Here is an 18666-nt window from a genome sequence, read left to right as displayed (position 1 = left end):
TTTGACATAATTTAAAAAATCATTTACTCAGTAGCCTTTTTACCAAATTTTTTTCCTGAGTAATTTCTTGGAGGATTATTTTTACTTGCATAAAAATACGATGAAGTGGTGCTACTCTTATTTGAGTACTGTTTGGGGGTGCTCTGCCCACATGGTTAAAAATAATTTTCTCCTGGCAGTTCTCTGCTGACGGATGAGAAGAGGAGGCTGGAAGCTCGCATCACTCAGCTGGAGGAGGAACTGGATGAAGAACATCTGAACACTGAGATGGTTAATGATCGTGTGAAGAGAATGACGATGCAGGTAAGATCACAAGATGGAGGAAAATTATTACTGTTTTATATTTTAAATTTAAATCTTCTTTTGATTTATTTTTTCACACATTGGTGTATGTGCAATGTGTCTGTATGTACATTACAGACTAACAAAAAGCAAAAAGGAGTATTGCTATACAAAATAAATAACCGGATAATAGAATTAACAGCAACAAAAAATAAAATAACCAAAAAATCAATATCCTGATGTCTGTGACCTCAGACTGAACAGCTGACCACAGAGCTGTCTTCGGAGCGCAGCAACTCCCAGCAGCTAGAGGGCGCTCGCTCCCAGCTTGACCGCCAGAACAAGGAGCTGAAACAGAAGTTGCAGGAGCTTGAGGTCACCATCAAGTCAAAGTACAAGTCCTCCATTACCTCACTGGAGGCCAGGATCGCTCAGCTGGAGGAGCAGCTGGATGTAGAGTCAAAGTGAGTGGCAGTTAAACATCTTTTATTATTTTTATTTTTACACGTTTTGCTTCTTCATGGTGAATAACTTGTGTTTCAGGGAGCGTCAGCAGGCCTCCAGGCTGGTCAGGAGGACGGAGAAGAAACTCAAGGAGGTGGTGTTGCAGGTTGATGATGAACGACGCAACACAGATCAATACAAAGACCAGGCAAGTTCTGTCAGTTTTCCTGTTCAAAATAAAATATGCATTTATTTTAAAATTTTTTGCAGCTTTATCTATACACTGTGTTCCAAATTATTATACAAATTGGATTTAAGTGTCATAAAGATTACATTTTTTGTTGTGCTATTAAATTTATAGATGGTATTGTGTGTCAGGGCTCTTTGAATCACTATAATTAATTTCGGAGAGCTGGGTTGATTAGTTTGTCTGGTGAACTCAATTAAAGGAAATCTACTTAAGAAGGATGTTCCACATTATTAAGCAGGCCACAGGTTTCAAGCAATATGGGAAAGAGAAAGGATCTCTCTGCTGACAAAAATTATCAGATAGTGTAGTGCCGTATGACAACATTAGATATATAATAAAAACTGAAGCGTTATTGTACTGTGAAGAGATTTGTGGCTGATTGAGAACAAAGATGGGTTTGTGCAGATAAAGGCATAATGAGGAAGGTTTCTGTTAGACAAATTGATCGGATTAAGAGAGCAGCTGTTAAAATGCCCTTACAAAGCAGCAAACAGTTATTTGAAGCTGCTGGTGCCTCTGGAACCTCAAGGTGGAGGATCCTCCAGAGGCTTGCGGTGCATGAACCTGCTATTGGGCCCCTAACCAGAGCTCACAAGCAGAAACTGTCACAGTATGCCCAGCATGAAGATTAATTTTCAAACAAACTTGTTCACTGATGACTGCTGTGCAACCCTGGATGGTCCAGATGGACGCAGTAGTGGATTGGTGGTGGATAGCCACCACGTCCCAACACGGCTGTGACGTCAGCAAGGAGGTGGTGGAGTCATGCTGTGGGCTGAAATCATGGGGAGAGAATCATTGGTCGGCCCCTTCAGAGACCCTGAAGGTGTGAAAATGACCTCAGCAAAGTATATGGACTTTCTGACTGATCACTTTCTTTCATGGTTAAAAAAGAAGAGCCGTACCTTCCATAGCAAAATCATCTACATGCATGACAATGCACCATGTCATGCTGCAAGGAATACCACTGTGTCATTGGCTGCTATGGGCAGGAAAGGGGAGAAACTCATGGTGTGGTCATCATTCTGAGAAATGTTTTTTGTGTTTGTTTTGGGTTGTTGTTTTTTTTACTATTCTATGGCGCTTTTCTAAACAGTGACACTTAAGAAAAACATAAACATAATTTTTTACCAACATCTCTTTCTCTGTAGATGGAGAAGACGAACAGCCGTATGCGTCAACTGAAGCGGCAGCTCGAGGAAACGGAGGAGGAGCTGACGAGGGCCAACGTTTACCGCAGGAAGCTGCAGAGGGACCTGGACGATGCCACAGAGTCGGCTGACCTCATGAACCGCGAAGTCAGCACTCTGAAGAGCAAGCTCAGGTACGGCCGTTCCTCAGACATTGGGGTCAAAGGGCATCTCTCTGATGGAGTAGGTCTGACTTTAATATTTGGGAATGGAGCTTTTACAAAAATAAACTTGTGATTTGACCAAATCACAGCACTCATAATTAGAATTTTATAAAACTTTGCATTGTTTGTCATCCATAGATTTGTCACAAAAACAAGTTTTGTTAGACAATAAATTATCCCAGAAGTTATTGTGATAAACAATAATATTGTTTTGAGACCATTTTCAAGTAATGTTATGGTAATGGCAGAATAATGCAAGAACACATTCTCAAAGATCAATAAACTTTAAATTTTAATAAATATTTAACACTGGAAGACATTTTAAATATCCAAAATAAATACATAAATAAAATAAATTAAGTAAACCCATTGTCCTTCAAAAAAAATGCTTAGTTGAGACCAAAGCACCAGACTGAAGATTTTTGTCATCCAGTTTTTTGGCAAGAAACAATAAATCATGCAAATGAAAATTATTGATCTTGCTTTAATTTATCGTGCCACATTAGTCTGCTACTGTGTTTCTGCGGCTCATTTAGCCTGTTAATTTTCTTTGCAGACGTGGAGATTTGCCCTTCAACATGCGGGTCGGTTTGACTCGCACCACTCACGACACAGACGACGATGTGGAAGCGTCAGCCGAAGTTACCGAGCCTGCAGCCGACTGAGCGGAGCCGGACGGCCAAAAGGGAAACAAAGCGATGAAATGTTAGCCTTACATTTACCTTTTTACATGCACCTGGCCAAAATATCTCTAAAAATATGCAGTATATTTTTAATGAAATGCTTCAGATACTTTTCCTGCCTATTTTTCTACTTAAAGTTTATATTGTATTGTTAAAACATAGTTTTTGTAAGATGTCACCACAATTTCTCAAATTTCTTTTTGAACTTTTTTTTTCTGGATATGTAATGGTTATACTCACTCCAAATTTCTATCTGTACTGTAGGTTTCTCCTCAGTCTGTTATTAAAAAATGACACAATAACAAACGGACATGATTGGAAAATGTTCAAGTTTTCATTAGTTAATTAATTATTGACACACTTTCTACGGTCATCTGTTTGGATGCTGTAATGTCCAACTGTGTTATTAGTTATAGGTGATGGGTTGTTTTATTGCTTCACTGTATTATTTTCAAAATAACGGCCTGCTTTTCTGCCAGTACTTTTGTCTCCTAATTCAAACTTTGTGTTTTTGTGTAATCCCCTGCCACTAAATTTTCAGATGGGTTATTAATTTGCATGTTACTGATTCTGTAGTTGTAAGGCTAATCTGTTTTTATGAACTGCCTTAATGCAATAAAGTAAGGAATGCATTCATATCTTTGTCTCTTCTGTTCATTAGTCTTATATTTAAAATTTTATTTGCAGCATTCAGTATGGACTCTTACAAATTTAACTTAGAATGACGTTCTCATGAATTACTGGGTTTGTTTCTGCTTTTTTTGTTTTAAGGGAGATCTGATTTCTGGCCAAGATTTGGGTATCTGTTCAAATATTTTTTCTTAAATTGACTGAGATTAAATAAAACACTACCAGCACCTCCCGACCCCATTAGGGACAAAGGTGTAAGAAAATGGATGGATGGATAAATAAAACACTAAAATAAAAAGCCTCAAATTGGCTTTGATGGCTAAATATGAGTTAAGTCTTTTTGTTTTTTCTTCCTCATTGAAAAGTTGTTAATGATGCAGAATTGCAGATTTATCACTTGTTCATTTTGTACCGTAATTGGCATAGCTGGGTACCCAGAAAGTTACACACAACAGGAACACTAAACATATTTTCATTCAAGTAAAAAGCTGTTCAAGAAATTACTAAAGAATTGAGTATTTAGTAAAAAAAAAAAAATTCTATTTAGAAATTATGGAATTGGACAAAAACATCAAATGTGGAAATTCTGGTATGTAAAATACTAAAATATTACAAATAACATAATTTGATAAACAGTTCAGGCATTAGAAACTGTTTTCCACTTCCAATTACCATTTTGGCTGTTTACTGTATAGTCACTTGACCTCCTACTGTCACAATGGATTCAACAGAAAACGACAAACCTTGTGTACAAATAAAAGATCTCACTTTAAGATGAGGTGTAGGTTTGTGTGGTGCATTTTTGACTAAAACATGTTTATTCTTGAGTAAAGTTAGACTGTCACATTTAATCATCTGCTTGTAGGTATGGTGATTAAATGCAACAGTGTAAATGTTTAGTTATCCCCATTAGTGTCTGCTGCATTAATAATTTGAGATGAGCCCAAACTGTGGTGGTATTTAAGTGTGCTGTATGGATCTTGAGGTGTGAAATTATTGTAATTTTTTTAATGTGTTTATCTGCAATCGGTGCTGTCCGCAAAGCAAATTGGGTATCCACAAACCTTTTTTAAAAGTAGATACTTAAGTAAAAATGAGTGTTTTTACCCAGACAGAGTATCCTCATTTTTTTAACTACCGTAGTTAAATTTACTTGAGTAATCATCTCTGGTGATTGGGGTGAAATACCCTTCAGGTTTCCAGACTAAGAGGAGCAGCGACATCTACAGGCCAGTATCGGAATTGCACCAGCTCGGCTCAATACTATTATGGTATACAATACAAACCAGAATATTTCTCATTCTGGTTTGTATTTCTACACGGGGGTAAGTGTGCCATTTTTAGACATCTGTAGATCTGGCACACGTTTTGTTTTCGAGACCAGACCGATAATCCCTTATTGTAAAGGACTTATCGGTGTTATAGGAATAAGTAACAGCTTTGTCCTTTTTGGACTGAGAACGGCTAGCTACAAGCTAGCCTTTTCAGCAGCACTGCGGCAACTTGCGTCAGTTTTTACTCACTCCTGCTCTTAACGACGTCTGAATTCAACTTCTCGCAACAATTAGTGCATTGGTTTATTTCCACATTTTGTGGTTGAACGGAAAGCCGGTAAGCTAAAGCGAGCTAACTCTTCTTGCCGTAAACTTCTGTTACCGGCGAGTTCGTGTCCAAGGAAAGCCTGCAGCTGGCCTCTGTAAATATCAAAAGATGGCGGTTCAAGAGTTAAGGGTCATTCCGATGGATCCCTAACATCGCCACTACAAGGTAAGAAGAGTCGGTTTCCTGGTAGTAAGCCGATTGACAAATGTGTCAACATGCTTCTTCTTCTTGGAACTATATAGATACTATACCATATAGATAGTAACTCTGCCAAACGCAAATTACTTGTGAAGTTATGTTTTTAAAACTGACTTTTTTTTTAAAAAAAATTGGTCAATATGTTTGTAGAAATTAGATTTGCGAGGCTTCTGGTCTTTCGGTGATGCTGACGCCATGCTACCTTCAGTCTGACAGTTGGTTAGCCTAGCCTAGCATACAGCTAGCTCTAACTCCGGGGTTGTCAAATGTTTTCGACTTATGTTTGATCTCGCAGTGACCTTGGCTGAACCGAACCAGCGAAAACCCAACAGAGTAAAGGGGGAAACTGGACTCATCAAGCTCGACATCCAGTTCAGGGATGGAGGTGTTAGCGGTGAGTGTTACATATGTTCATGATGGCCACCTTTTTCTCTTTTTTTCTTCAAATCTTTATCAATAATAGCCGCTGTACATTCAAGAGTGTGGCAAGTGAAATATAATGAAAAAGAAAACTAGTTACAACAACACATTTAAAGACAAAAGAGGGTTACAAACAAAAAGATATTAAAATAGCTCTTTGCAGTTTTTTTGTTTATTAAAAGTTTCAAAAATGTCTGTTTTCACCTCATACTTTGAGGGGAGCTATATTATGGGTTTTATTAGTCCGCTTTATGAGTAGAATTTAATATATAAAAATAAGAGTGAGTTTTGATCAAAACTTTTTCATTATTAAAAAATGTTCTTATATTGTAGTTTAATTGTAATGTCACAACACAGTTAAATGTTAAATTTCAGTCCAGAAATATTTAACATAAATGCAATAGAAAGGATGTGAAATTGTTTCAATAGGATAAGATTCATCCTTGTCCTTTTTATGATTTAAAAAATATTATATATATTTTATTGGATATGTTTTAATAATTTTGAAGTGAACTTCCTTTACCTTGTTAGTAACCAAGCACTTGCTGTAAGTTCAGATAAATTACAAATATTCATAAAATTATTCCGATAGACAACGAAGCCCATAAAAAAATTATTACTTTTTTTAATCCAAAGTATTAAAGCCATTAATAAAAATATCTTCTTCCTTTTTTTAACAGTGCATGTAAATTTGGTCCACTTTTATTTTGTAGCAACCTAATAAAACCAGTCTTGCTCAGATGTTGGAACATTAATGCCATTATCTGGTCATCTAATGTCTCCTTTCTGATTCTGTTTATGTATAAATGTTATAAACAACATTGCTGTGATGCAGGACAAACTTGAGACTTGTTCTGAGAATAAAAAGACGATATTGTATAATGAGCACCCAAGAGATCAAACTAAAACCAAGATGACGAACAACAATTGAGGATGAACTGATGAAACCCAATAAATGTAGAGATCAACACACCTTATGTAACCTCGATAATCGTGATTCTATACAACATTCACTATCTTACACTTAGACATAGTTAAAGTCTTCTTGTCTATGCTATTTACTGACATAATAAAGATGTTGCATTAATTTGCATGAATTAGAACTAGCAAGACTGTAAAGATATGGATATAAGCTTTTCCTGTGTTAAATATACAGTTAAATTATTTATGTCCCTGGCAGATTTGGGTTTAAAGAAATCCTTTTAATTTTTCCCTCATGTTTTTTCTGACTGAATGTGATATTGACTTTTGGAGTCTTGAATCAGAAGTGAATCTGTGTAAAGATTAGGGTGATTTTGAATGATCAAAATATCAGTGATATCTAAAAAGCTGGTTAGCACTTATACGAATGGTTTGTTTGACAATAAATCTTTCTCCTTTGGTTATTGAGAAAGATATAAATGATTTCTGTCTTGCCATTTAGTCTTAAAATCTTAATAAAGGGATTTACCTTTATTGGTACTCTGTTTACATTGTCTTCAGAGATGCCTGTCAGGTTTCCTATCAGAAACAAATTTGTTGGTTTGATGAAAATAACGTGAAATTTAAATACTCAAGGGGTGTGAATAGTTTTTGTTGTAACTGTAATAGAGGAAATTAGGGGGCTACTGTTGAATAAAAGCCACTAGAGCCAAAAAACCTTGAAAAAAGTACAAATTAAACAGAAACCCATGGGTTGGATTAAATTAGGGCTTCTTATTAACTGCTGCAAATCCAACCAATACATTCGTTCTTTTTTTCTTGTGACCCACATTTTATATTCACACCCCATGACTCATGTCCGTTGATAAAAATGCAGTTTAGCAGAGAGCTTTTTTTTAGCGGGGGCAGAGCTACGTACAGATGTAAGCGTGTGTCTGAAAGATAAAGACCCTCAGAAAAACGCTGGCTGGATTAGGCTTCAATTGCGAAACGGGGGTTGGGAGGGAGGACAAGAAGCGCCGGAGAGCGTTTTGTCGTTGGAAAGCGAGAGACGAAAGGTTTGCAGGAGAGATGCAGGTTTATTTGGTGTTACCCCATTTATAGCCGGGAGATGAGAGGGAGGTGAAAGAGGGCAAAATGCAGGAAAAGCAGGATTCTCAGAACCGAACCCCAGGCATTCTGGGGAAGGTAGGAGCTCAATTTGCATTTTGAAGTGGCACTTGTGTTTTTTAAAAAACGATTTTGTCATTTTGCGTGTTTCAGACGGCTCACTGTTTGATTTGTTTACGTCGCTGTCAAGTGTGGAGCTTTTCCAGTTACAGTTTGCCTTCAGACGGCGCTGAAATTACAGCTTTTGTGTATGATCAGATGAAATCCAACTTCAATTTGACTCTTCAGCTGCAGCATGTGTTTTTATCTGTAGCCGGTGTTTCACATGTTGCAGCGACCTTAATGTGTTCATTCAGTTTCATGGTGAGAATATTTACCCTCTGATGGAGACCCCACCATTTAGGATCTCAGTAAGGGTTAGGGTTTCATCAGGAGGCTTGAAAACATGGCTGTGTGTGTGTGTGTGTGTGTGTGTGTGTGTGTGTGTGTGTGTGTGTGTGTGTGTGTGTGTGTGTGTGTGTGTGTGTGTGTGTGTGTAAGCTGTCTCTGTACATCTCCATCATCTCCACTGTGTGTGAACCTGGCCTCTGCCTTTGTGCCACAGGCTTGTTTTTTCAAATACGCAAACAAAATGTCACTGCAGCATGTTTGGATTAAAGTAAAATATAAATAAATGTGGTTATTCTTACATTTTTGAGAAATGGCTTTGTTAGGATTATTTTCTGATTTCTTACGTAATCGTGATTTTGCTTGTTTTCAGAAACAGCTAAAATCTTAATAAACTGTGTCTTATTTTCTAATCTTTTATATTTTATTCCACTCTCCCGTTTTTCCCTCCATCTTCTGTAATTACTATTTCTGTACGTTCTTCCCATCTCATTGTCCTTGTCCACCCAATGTGCTTTCTGTCCGCCATTTCCGTCCCCTTTCATGTCCGCCTCTCTGCCCCTTTCCTCTCTGTCTTTCTCCTCAGGCTCACCCCGCTCTGAAAGCCTTCATGTGCGGCTCCCTCAGCGGCACCTGCTCCACGCTGCTCTTCCAGCCCCTGGATCTGGTCAAAACACGGCTGCAGACGCTGCAGAACAACGCCAAGCCAGGGTGCGTGCACACACACGCACACACACACACACACACACACGTTTCATGTGTGACTAACATGACATTTTAAGCTGGATGCCATCAGACAGATCGGCATCCTTCTGGTGAAGCGCGTCTTTAACCTGAAATCTCTAAGGATGAAGACGAACTCAGGCATCAGAGGCAGCCTGAGTCAGTTTTCATGACCCATATAGAGGAATTAGTCACACCAGCAACACATAATGGTGTTAGGCTTTGGAACTGCAATTGTCAGAGCCGGGTGCTGGGAGTATTTGATTTTAAATGGTATGTTTTAATTTAAATGATTTTACAAGTGGCAGCATCAACCTGCTAATATTTTGTGGTGGTTGTTTGCTAAACATTAAAAAACCTCAGTCATAATTGTTTCATGTAGAGTTCACCCCTTGAACTTTTACATCATGTTTCAACTTCACTTCATGTTATGTGCACAAAGTAGTGGCTAACAGTGATTTTGAAGCAAAAACATTCCTGATTTTTAACATAATTTACAGTTTAAAATCTGGCAAGCAGATTTATATCCAAATCACTCTTGATGCAGTTACAGCTTTAAGCTTTTTATCTTATCTTTCTATTCACTTTGCTCTTCTAGAGTTAGAAAACCTGCCCCGTTACTCTAAAAACACCTCAAGCACAGATACAAAGTGTCTGAACAGAATATTTTTTCTGCCTTCCTGGCAATTTATTCCTGGATTGCTCTGAATTTTCCCTCACAGCAAAAATACTGCCATTATCATTTCACATGTTCTGTTCAGACTAATGTTCAGAAGTATACAATATCCGTCAGTTTCCTTTATATAAATTTCAAAAACACATTTCAAATTTATAGTTGTAGTGTGTTTAAATGTAGATATGTGTATTTGTCCATTTTAAGATGCCTCTGGTAGTAATTCTTCAATTAAATTCTTGCAGGACGCCAAAGGTGGGAATGTTCCGGGTTTTCATTCAGGTCATCAGGACAGAGAATTTCTTCAGTCTGTGGAAAGGAGTTTCACCGGTACACAACTGGTTTTCTTATTTTTAACCCACTAAAAGGGAACAAACGCACCCAGTGCAACACTTTCATTCTATTGGCTGAGAGGTTGCCAGGTAACGGTACTTTTCTGTTCCAAGCGTGAGCAGAAAATGATTCGCAAGCGAGCAGAGAGTTTTACAAGCGGAGATTTGATCCGAGCAGAGACAAGTTTTAAGCATGAGGAGAAAGGCTTGAGAAAGCTCAGTGAATATTTGAAAGGGAGCAGAAGTTTTGAGAAGAAAGACATTTTCAAACTGAAAATGTGTGCTCTCAAATTATGGCAGAAAATTTCCCCATAGAATTACTTCCTCTCCAGGCCACCAAGAAGCCTGGTAGCCAGTAATTTCCTTAAAATTAAGGTGTGTTTGAGCAGTGAGGCATCTAAAGTTATAGCTATAAATGACATTTATCCGCGTGATTCATTTTAATCGCTGTTATTTCTGGCTTTGCAGTCATTTGTTCGCTGCATTCCCGGAGTGGGGATCTACTTCAGCACTTTCTACTCCCTGAAGCAGCACTTCTTTCAGGACCGGGCACCGAACGCTGGCGAGGCCGTTCTGCTCGGAGCCGGTGCCAGAACCGTGGCAGGGATCTGCATGCTGCCGTTCACTGTCATCAAGACGCGCTTTGAGGTGCACAGCTGTTAATCTATGCCCTCCAGCAGATCTCAGATAGTCTTTTCCAGTCCTAAATGAGTAAAAATGCTTCCTCTATACCTGTTTGTTCTGCTGTCACCACTGAAAATAATGACTATAGTTCTGCAAAACTGCCTCCTCCTTTAGCCGAGCAAAGATCTCCTTTTTAGTTTTATCTTTAAAGCTCCTGGGTTATTTTTCTTATATTAATGTGAGAATAAAAAGCGAACATAAAGTTGGGTTTTTCTACTCAAAACTCTTGAAGTGGCTTAGTTTTAACTTCACCCAGTTCAAAATAAAAAAAATATATAATATATACATATAATATATAATTTCCTATTGCAAATGCATAAACACAAAGTCTTAAACATTCATTACTGCTGGTAACTCAAACATGAACCGGGACTGTGCTTTTATTTTGAAAGGTGCTCGTAAAGGAGGGCACCGTATTTTTACTTAAATCTAAAGTAGCAGTACAGAAAATGGAGATGCCTTAATGCTGGATTTGTTGTTGTTACAGAGCGGATATTACAACTATGCGAGCGTGCCGGGAGCTCTGAGGAGCATGTATGAGACGGAGGGAGTCAGAGCTCTGTTCTCGGGGCTGACCGCCACGCTGCTGCGAGACGCTCCTTTCTCCGGCATCTACGTCATGTTTTACAGCCAGGCCAAGCGAGCGCTGCCTCAAGGTGAAGCCGGCAGCAAGTCAACATAAACAAACTACAGAAAGAGGGGGAAAAAAACCCATCTGAATTCTAATATTTGGTATCTTCTTCGTCAGAAGTGACATCAGCGCCGTACGCGCCGCTGGTGAATTTCAGCTGTGGAGTGGTAGCAGGCGTCATGGCTTCTGTGGTCACGCAGCCTGCGGATGTGGTGAAGACTCACATCCAAGTCAGCCCGTCCCACTGGAGGACAGCAGACGCTGTCCGCTACATCTACACGGTGCGTTTCTGTCTGAAACAGGAAACTGCTTTAACTCTTTATTACCTGCAATAGGCCTGGACAATAAATCAATAACAATATTTCCAGAGACACGTGATCAATACCAATAGATAATAGATCGTCTGACAGAATAGAATATTCACTGATCTCCCATGTGGACCAGCACAGCATTCTGGGAAATGTAGGCAGAGGAAAGCCTTTAACTGCTCAACCTCTCACGGCGAGCTAAGCAAGTTAGTAGAATCAACTAACCCACTCTTTCTTTGGTTACCTAGCAACTCACTCTGGTTGCTTAGCAACAACCTGTTTAGTAACTGCCACAGCAGCAGTTTAAGGTTCCACCACTGTGCTTCATAACTGCTTAAAAATAAAAATAAAAAACAGAGCGGAGTGAAAACTGAGGATAAAGCAGGATACGTCCCGCAACCAGTTTGGAAGTATTTCAGATATTTAAAACAAAAAACTAATGAATAATTATCTATATCGACTGATATGAAGCAGTTATGTCATGATATGTTTTTCAGCCACGTCATCCAACTTGAACCTGTAGTATATTTCACTTATAACATGGGAACTATGTTAAAAGTTAAATAACGTCAGTAAAACTAGTACATTTTAAGAAATTATTGACTTAAAACAAGCTCCTATATCTTGCTGAAAAGTTACTTGAAAGTTAGTTTCGTCTTATTTCAAGCGTACTAAGATATTTGTGCTTGAAATTAGATCAAAAATACTTGGTAAGATTTTGTGTCGCAGTCACACCTCTCAGGAAACCATTTTATCTATCTCTGTGTTTAGCTGGTGATGTCATCGTCCTTATATGGAAGCGCTTCCTCTTTTCCAAGAAGATCCAAAGCTCTTCTTGGATTTTAAAATTACTTGTCTACTTTGAAATACAGTAGACAGACAGACTATAATCTTTTTAAGTTCTGACCTTCCAATGCTTATAGATCAGGCTCTTTTAAATGATTTTTAAAATTACTCTTACTTTTCCTTTTTTCCTCAGGAGAAGGGCATGTCGGGTTTTTTCCGCGGCGCAGTGCCGAGATCTCTCCGGCGCACTCTGATGGCCGCCATGGCTTGGACTGTCTACGAGCAGCTCATGGCTCGCATGGGCCTGAAGTCCTGAAGGGCGGTTGAGCAAACGCACAATAACACGCGAGAGATGAAACTTGAAGGGTTAATAACATTTTAACGGAAAGGATGAAGAAAAGGGAGACAGCAGGAACCAGCCAGCAGTGCCAGGAACAGAGCAACCAGGTGGATAAATGTTGAGAGAGAGAGTCGTGTTAAAATGTTTAAATGTTAACGATGTCTGTTTTTGACGATGCACTTGACCGACTCTCCCTCTGCTGTGAAGTGAATTTATCCCTCTTAATGTTTCTGCTCAGATGTAGCAGTGGATAAATACCACTAAAAAAAAAGAGAATAAATAAACTGGTTCGCTTGGTGCTTAGCGAGCTGATATGTGCGTTTACTACTACAGAGAGCTGCACTCTGGTTAGTGAAATATTTATTAAACCTGTATATGACTGAGCAATGTTTCTTACTTTGTTAAATACTGCGGTTATTTTACTTGTTTTAGACAATCACAAGCGCTCCTACAGTTGCATTAATCTATGGAAATTTAAGCCAACTCAATAATCACATCAAAGCCTTTGTCTTCATATGGTTGAAAGCAGAAATTACAGCCCATTTTTGACAAAAAAAAAAATCAAATTTATATCTAAAGTATTTCAAGGTGGCTTATTTTGTTGTAGCAAAGCAGGATTTTGCAGTATTATGTGAGTTGTCGTTCGTTTCCGTGGTAACGTCCTTGATGGCGGGTCTGGTTTATGGCTAAACACATCCCAGTCACATCCATCTATGAAATTATGGATTATGTTTGAGCTGATTGTCATACAAACGATCCAGATTAAATTGTGTGCACAATATAAGTTCCTTAATTTAACTGTTGTCTTTGTGAACTTTGTAAGGTGTTAAAAAGAACATTGTTAAAAAATATATTTTTGAAACAAAAATGTAAGCATTTAGAAAATAAAAAATCAGGCCTTTAATTTTGATTCATTTCAAAATTACTATTGATTTGCAGATATAATGATCTGTATAAAAAAATCTCCCATTTTTCTTTTACTTTCAAGGCTTGAAAGGTGTTAACTCCTCTCTTGACCAGCAGGTGGCAGCAGTAGTAAAAGGAAACTAAAATAAAACTTTCAGCAATTCACGTTTTATTTTGATAACATTATTTATAAACACTTAAAAACATAAAAAACAGTTTAATTACTTTTTATGTCAACTTTTCAAGTGAAACATTGCTTTAGCATTATGCAGACAAAGTTTGCACAGAGTCCATATCAGTGGTGGATTTTATTTAGTTTCACACTGATGACAGCTGCTCAGAAATAATTTACAAAGCACAAATTGTGATCTTTCTAGAGAGGGTTTATTTCCTTGTTTCTTTTATTTATTTTTGTGTTCATATGTAAATATATGAAAAACAGAAGATTTAGTAGAAGCCTTTCCAACGTTGGGAATTGAAATAAAGAAAGAGGATCCAACTGACCTCTGTAGAGCCCAGATAAATCTGTTTTTAAGGTGAAATATGACGGCCTGAGTGTTTGCTGTTTAACATGTGTAACTCACTGTGCCAAGTTTAAGTTGGATCTGTTTTATTGCTATCCTATTTTCCTCATCATCCATGTTCACACTCCATATATTGTGCCTCACTTTTCTTTTTTTTGGTCAAAATCTCAACTCTTCCTAAAGTTATTTTACATTTCTGTCAATAAAATTCAGAAGTCAGCTGACCTGAGTCTTATTGTTTTTAATTTAGACTTCCTGCACTGCCATTTACACAGCATGGATATCATTTAGAAAAACTTTAAATCTTGATTCTATTTACTGGTTTGTTCCAAATCCAGTCCTCACATTATTTAGAAAGATATTGTTCTAAACATTTAGTTGCAGATCTGAAATTTATTTTAAAAATTCTTCCACACTGGGACAAATTAATTTTAAAAAAGTTGGCAGCGTTTTAATTTCCCCACAAAAGAGATGCAACTTACAAATTCAAATTACCGTCTTTGTATGCAGATGACGTAATGCTGATTGGCTTTAAGGAGTCAAATCACGCAGTGAAGTAATCTGCTTATTTAATCACAATGTTGAAATTATTGAATTGTGTAAAACGAGTGATTTGTTTGCTAATTAAAGTAATAAAAGCAAAGAGTAAAGAACTGGTCGTGATAGGTCAATAAGTCAGCATTTCTCTCATTTTTATGAAGTGGTTAATGAATTCATAGATCTTGAAACCTTTATTGATTGAACTTTGTGTTTTTACGCCTCATTTATCCTCAGTTCATTATGTAGACTTGAAGTTGAGTCTGTTGTCAGTTTGTGATCTTGATTTTATTATGTATCGTGTTTTATAGTTTTTAACTACAACGTGAAGCCAAAGATACAATAAAGATTACTGTTAGTATTACATTTTATGCACTCGTAGTTCTCAGAAATCTGATTTTGTGAGCACACATCATATTCTTGAGTTCATACGTTGTGAACTGGTATGAATAAAACACCAAAGATGAAAGAGTCATTGTTTGATTCACTTACAAGTTTATTCAGCACAGCAACAAAAACACCCAGAAAAACAGTCCATGTAAAGACTGTGAGCAACCTTTTTTTTATATAAATGGTTGTTTTCCTTAAGAAAAAAAATTACTTTAATCATTGTCATTCTTTTTATTAGCCTACAAATAGATGCACCATAATAATTTCAGTGTAAGAATGGCATGCACATAAGTTTAAGGTTACATGAAATTATTTGATTAGAGCAACATCACTGATTAAATGTTCATTAAAAGTCCATTATGGAAACTCAACAACTATACCTCATTCAAAAAAAACAAAAAACAGAAGAAGTATGATGTATCAGCTAAAGGTTTTACACCAGTGTTTACTGCGAGCTGAGCATTGGAAAGAGTAGAAGCTTCTTAAAGAGGCATGTCACAATAATCAATAAATCAATTAATTGCATGATAAATTAAACAAACTCAATAATTTCCATTCGCATAATTTATCGTTTATCTCTTTTTTTCTCTCTTTCTACCAAAAACTGGATGATAAAAGTCTTAGGTTTGGTGTTTTGGTCTCAACTAGCCCTTATTTTGAAGGACAATATTGTTTACAAAGACTTCAAAGTTAATTTTATTTGTTGTTTATTTATTATATTTAAAACATCTTCCATTTAATATATAATGCTCATTATAATCCAAGGTTTACTGATCTCTTAGAATGTGCTCTTGAATTATTATTTTGCCATTACTAAATTTTGCTTAAAAATAGTCTCAAAACAACATTATTTTTTATCACAATAACTTCACAATAATAATTTGTTATTGTGAATAACCGGGGCTGGTACGGAAGCAGCCTAAAAAGGAGCAATTAGATATGTGAAGTGTTTAGAAACTTTTCTAATTCTCGCCAGACTCAGGCACAGATGAAGCTGTGTTTCTCCTGGCAGTCCCTGCTCTCCCAAGCCCCCTGTTTGGTCAAAGCCAAGCAGCGTCTCACCATCGGACACATGTGGTCCTGATCTCCATTCGGCCAGGCCTCGTACGGCAGCGGGTCTCCGTTCACCCACATCCAGCTGTTCCCAAGGTATCGCAGGCCAATCCACACCTGCTCGGTGTAGTCGGACGACTTGATCTCTGACTGAGCCATAAAACTCTCTGTCAAAGAGAGCAGGCTGGTGAGGTTGGTGTTTTTCTCTCTGCAGTGATCCAGAGCGTCCTCCCAGGTCTTCTTTTCCGCTACTGGCACCATGTTCACGCAGAAGAAGTTGTGCTGGTCATCTCCTGATTTCCATTTCCATTCCTGGCTGGTCCAAAAGGCATTTTCAGCAATGCGTTCCAGGACTGACCCAGCCAGATTGGCGGGTACATCTAGATTGTTGTGGTAGGTGACAAACTCTCCTCCGGACCATTTCCACTTGATGCTAGTACCATTCCAGAAGAGGCCGATCCATCCTTCCCATGAGTTATCATTCACAAATATTTTGAACACCCGCTCCTCCTCTTCACTGGTGAGAGCCAAAAAGTCAGTATAGTGGTTCAGGCAGTGTTGCCTAGCATCAGGCCATTTTTTGTTGTCCTGGACATACACGTATTTCTCACACCAACAGCAGGCATTTGTGGCAATGAGCAGCGTGAAGACGATCCTCTCCATCCTGACGGTGGCTTTGCACAGGAGCAATTGACTGACTCGTTGATTTGACCCTTTCCTTAACAGACGTACAAGAATTCAGAACATTTTCATACACAAAAAATACTATCAATGAGTTCTTAAACAAAGCAGCAAAACACGCCTTTGAAACAAATGATTTCGTGGTTAATATTCAAAGTGTTTCAAAGGCTGCCTTCTGAGGAGAAATCAAACAGAACAACAAGAAACTAGCATTTGCATCTTCTTCGTCAAGGAAAAGCACCAGCTTTCACTTGTTACAGAAAACAAAGTGGAGGGATAAACTGAGCTTTGTTTGTTTTTTTTTACTTCAGGCGTAAGACTACCTGTACAAGATTTGATTTGGAAAGCAATATTCAAGTGTTTTTCTTACAAGCAATTTATTGGTTGTTTGCATTTTTTTATTCTACAACCGAAAACTTTATAAGCATTTAGAGTGACAGACCAATATAAATGGTGAAGTAGAAGGAAAACAGGGCTTGATTTAAAAAATATTTCTATAGATAAAAATCTGAAAAGTCATTAAAAAAAATTGTGTCAGTCCCCTTGAGTAGGGCTGGGCATATTAATCTAAATATTGATATTATCAATATAAAAAGGTGAGTATTGGTCCCAGATTAATACTTTTGTCTTTAGCTTCTCTCCCAAATGTCCAAGAAATTATTCAAATTTACTCACAGAGTTCATGCCATATGCAGGAATTAAAATACCAAATATAAAGAGCTTATGTTTTCAACTTGATAGTAGGATTTTATACTTTTATAATGCTTGCAAATATGAATATGGCTGAATATGATAAAGTATTTGTGCTTAAATATAGAAGGAGAAATAGTATTCCTGTTTAGATTATGCAAATTACAGCTAATAAAAAATTAATTACTTTATTCATTTTCTGCAACATTAAATCCAAAAATGGAAATTAAATTGTGGCAGCTACAATATTTACTAAATTCTCTTTAGTAAATATTTATCAAAAATAAGAGCTGTCTATTTTCAAACCTCTAAACAAGTTTTATTTACCTGGACTGAAGACACAAATTACTCTTTGATTGTTAAGGCTGTAGTCCCCTTGTTTAGTTGGATAAATACATTTCTAAGTTAATATTTATTGAATGTAATGTAAATAATTACTATTTCCATTAAAAAAAGAATTTTAAAAAATGAGAAGAGCTGATGAGAAGAGGTTGAACAGAACACAAATGCTACAAATACTAGAATACATATTTAAACCAAAACATGAACAGTACAATAAAGAACCAAGAGAAAGAAAAAAAATTGTAATTCAAGACAGCATCAAAACAAAAATAAAACCCTCATTCTTCACCAAGTAAATCTTATTTGTTACTCAAATCAGCTCTCCAAGACATTCTGACAACACTATTGTTTTTGCAAGTAGTTGGGTTGATTTCTAAACTCTTTTGCATGATTTGCATCAGTCATGTCATTATCCTGGTCATAAGTGGCGTGTGAATGGATTCTTCAAGATTTTTCTCTTCTTTACATGATCAATGTGGCACAGCTTAAACATGACTTTCTACACACAGGTAAAATTAGGTTTCCTCTGAAATTGCGCCGTAAAAAGCATACTTTTTAAACTTATATTTGCCACAAAAAATAGAAAATTGTGTATCACTCCAACTTATACACTACTTTGAATCTCTCATTGGGATTTAAAGTCTTACTTTGTATGTATTACATCACGTTGGATTTCAATATATCACATCTGCACATAAGTAAATGTTTGGATGAACTTGAAATTTTAATATGCGAAGAAACAAGAACAATATCCTACAAATCAGAAAGATTAAAAAAAAACGACA

The 18666-nt window shown here is 37.1% G+C and overlaps 2 protein-coding genes across 3 annotated transcripts in view; both read left to right on the top strand.

Moving 5' to 3' along the window:
* The window catches only part of LOC114144378 (myosin-9-like), a 39375-nt gene extending 35724 nt beyond the window's left edge, over window positions 1-3651 (top strand). Inside the window, exons 39-43 of the mRNA XM_028017131.1 lie at window positions 180-303; window positions 538-746; window positions 826-934; window positions 2128-2300; window positions 2887-3651. Of these exons, the coding sequence (XP_027872932.1) occupies window positions 180-303; window positions 538-746; window positions 826-934; window positions 2128-2300; window positions 2887-2995 (724 nt within the window). The 3' untranslated portion in view covers window positions 2996-3651. The remainder of the gene's footprint in view (window positions 1-179; window positions 304-537; window positions 747-825; window positions 935-2127; window positions 2301-2886) is intronic.
* Window positions 3652-4867: 1216 nt separating this feature from the next.
* On the top strand, window positions 4868-14412 carry slc25a38b (solute carrier family 25 member 38b). 2 transcript variants are annotated; one of them, XM_028017141.1, is made up of 8 exons: window positions 4868-5410; window positions 5739-5837; window positions 8868-8992; window positions 9923-10007; window positions 10478-10657; window positions 11181-11349; window positions 11442-11605; window positions 12612-14412. In XM_028017141.1, exons 2-8 carry the CDS (start codon window positions 5823-5825, stop codon window positions 12732-12734), a joined length of 861 nt encoding a protein of 286 aa, XP_027872942.1. In that variant the 5' UTR covers window positions 4868-5410; window positions 5739-5822; the 3' UTR covers window positions 12735-14412. The 2 variants fall into 2 exon arrangements, with proteins under 2 accessions (XP_027872942.1, XP_027872941.1); XM_028017140.1 differs by lacking the exons at window positions 4868-5410; window positions 5739-5837 and adding an exon at window positions 5854-7972.
* Window positions 14413-18666: the final 4254 nt, after the last annotated feature.

Source organism: Xiphophorus couchianus, chromosome 5 (assembly GCF_001444195.1).
Source record: "Xiphophorus couchianus chromosome 5, X_couchianus-1.0, whole genome shotgun sequence".
In the NCBI taxonomy this organism is placed as follows: Eukaryota; Metazoa; Chordata; class Actinopteri; order Cyprinodontiformes; family Poeciliidae; genus Xiphophorus; species Xiphophorus couchianus.
The sequence above is the reverse complement of the archived record's forward strand: the minus strand, read 5'-3'. Positions and strand labels throughout refer to the sequence as shown.

Excerpts from the sequence above, each read along its gene's own strand:
- slc25a38b (XM_028017140.1), top strand. The coding sequence starts at position 7,922 with ATGCAGGAAAAGCAGGATTCTCAGAACCGAACCCCAGGCATTCTGGGG. Across the intron at positions 8,993-9,922 it reads CAGAACAACGCCAAGCCAGG|GACGCCAAAGGTGGGAATGT; the intron begins GTGCGTGCACAC and ends AAATTCTTGCAG. Across the intron at positions 10,658-11,180 it reads TCATCAAGACGCGCTTTGAG|AGCGGATATTACAACTATGC; the intron begins GTGCACAGCTGT and ends TTGTTGTTACAG.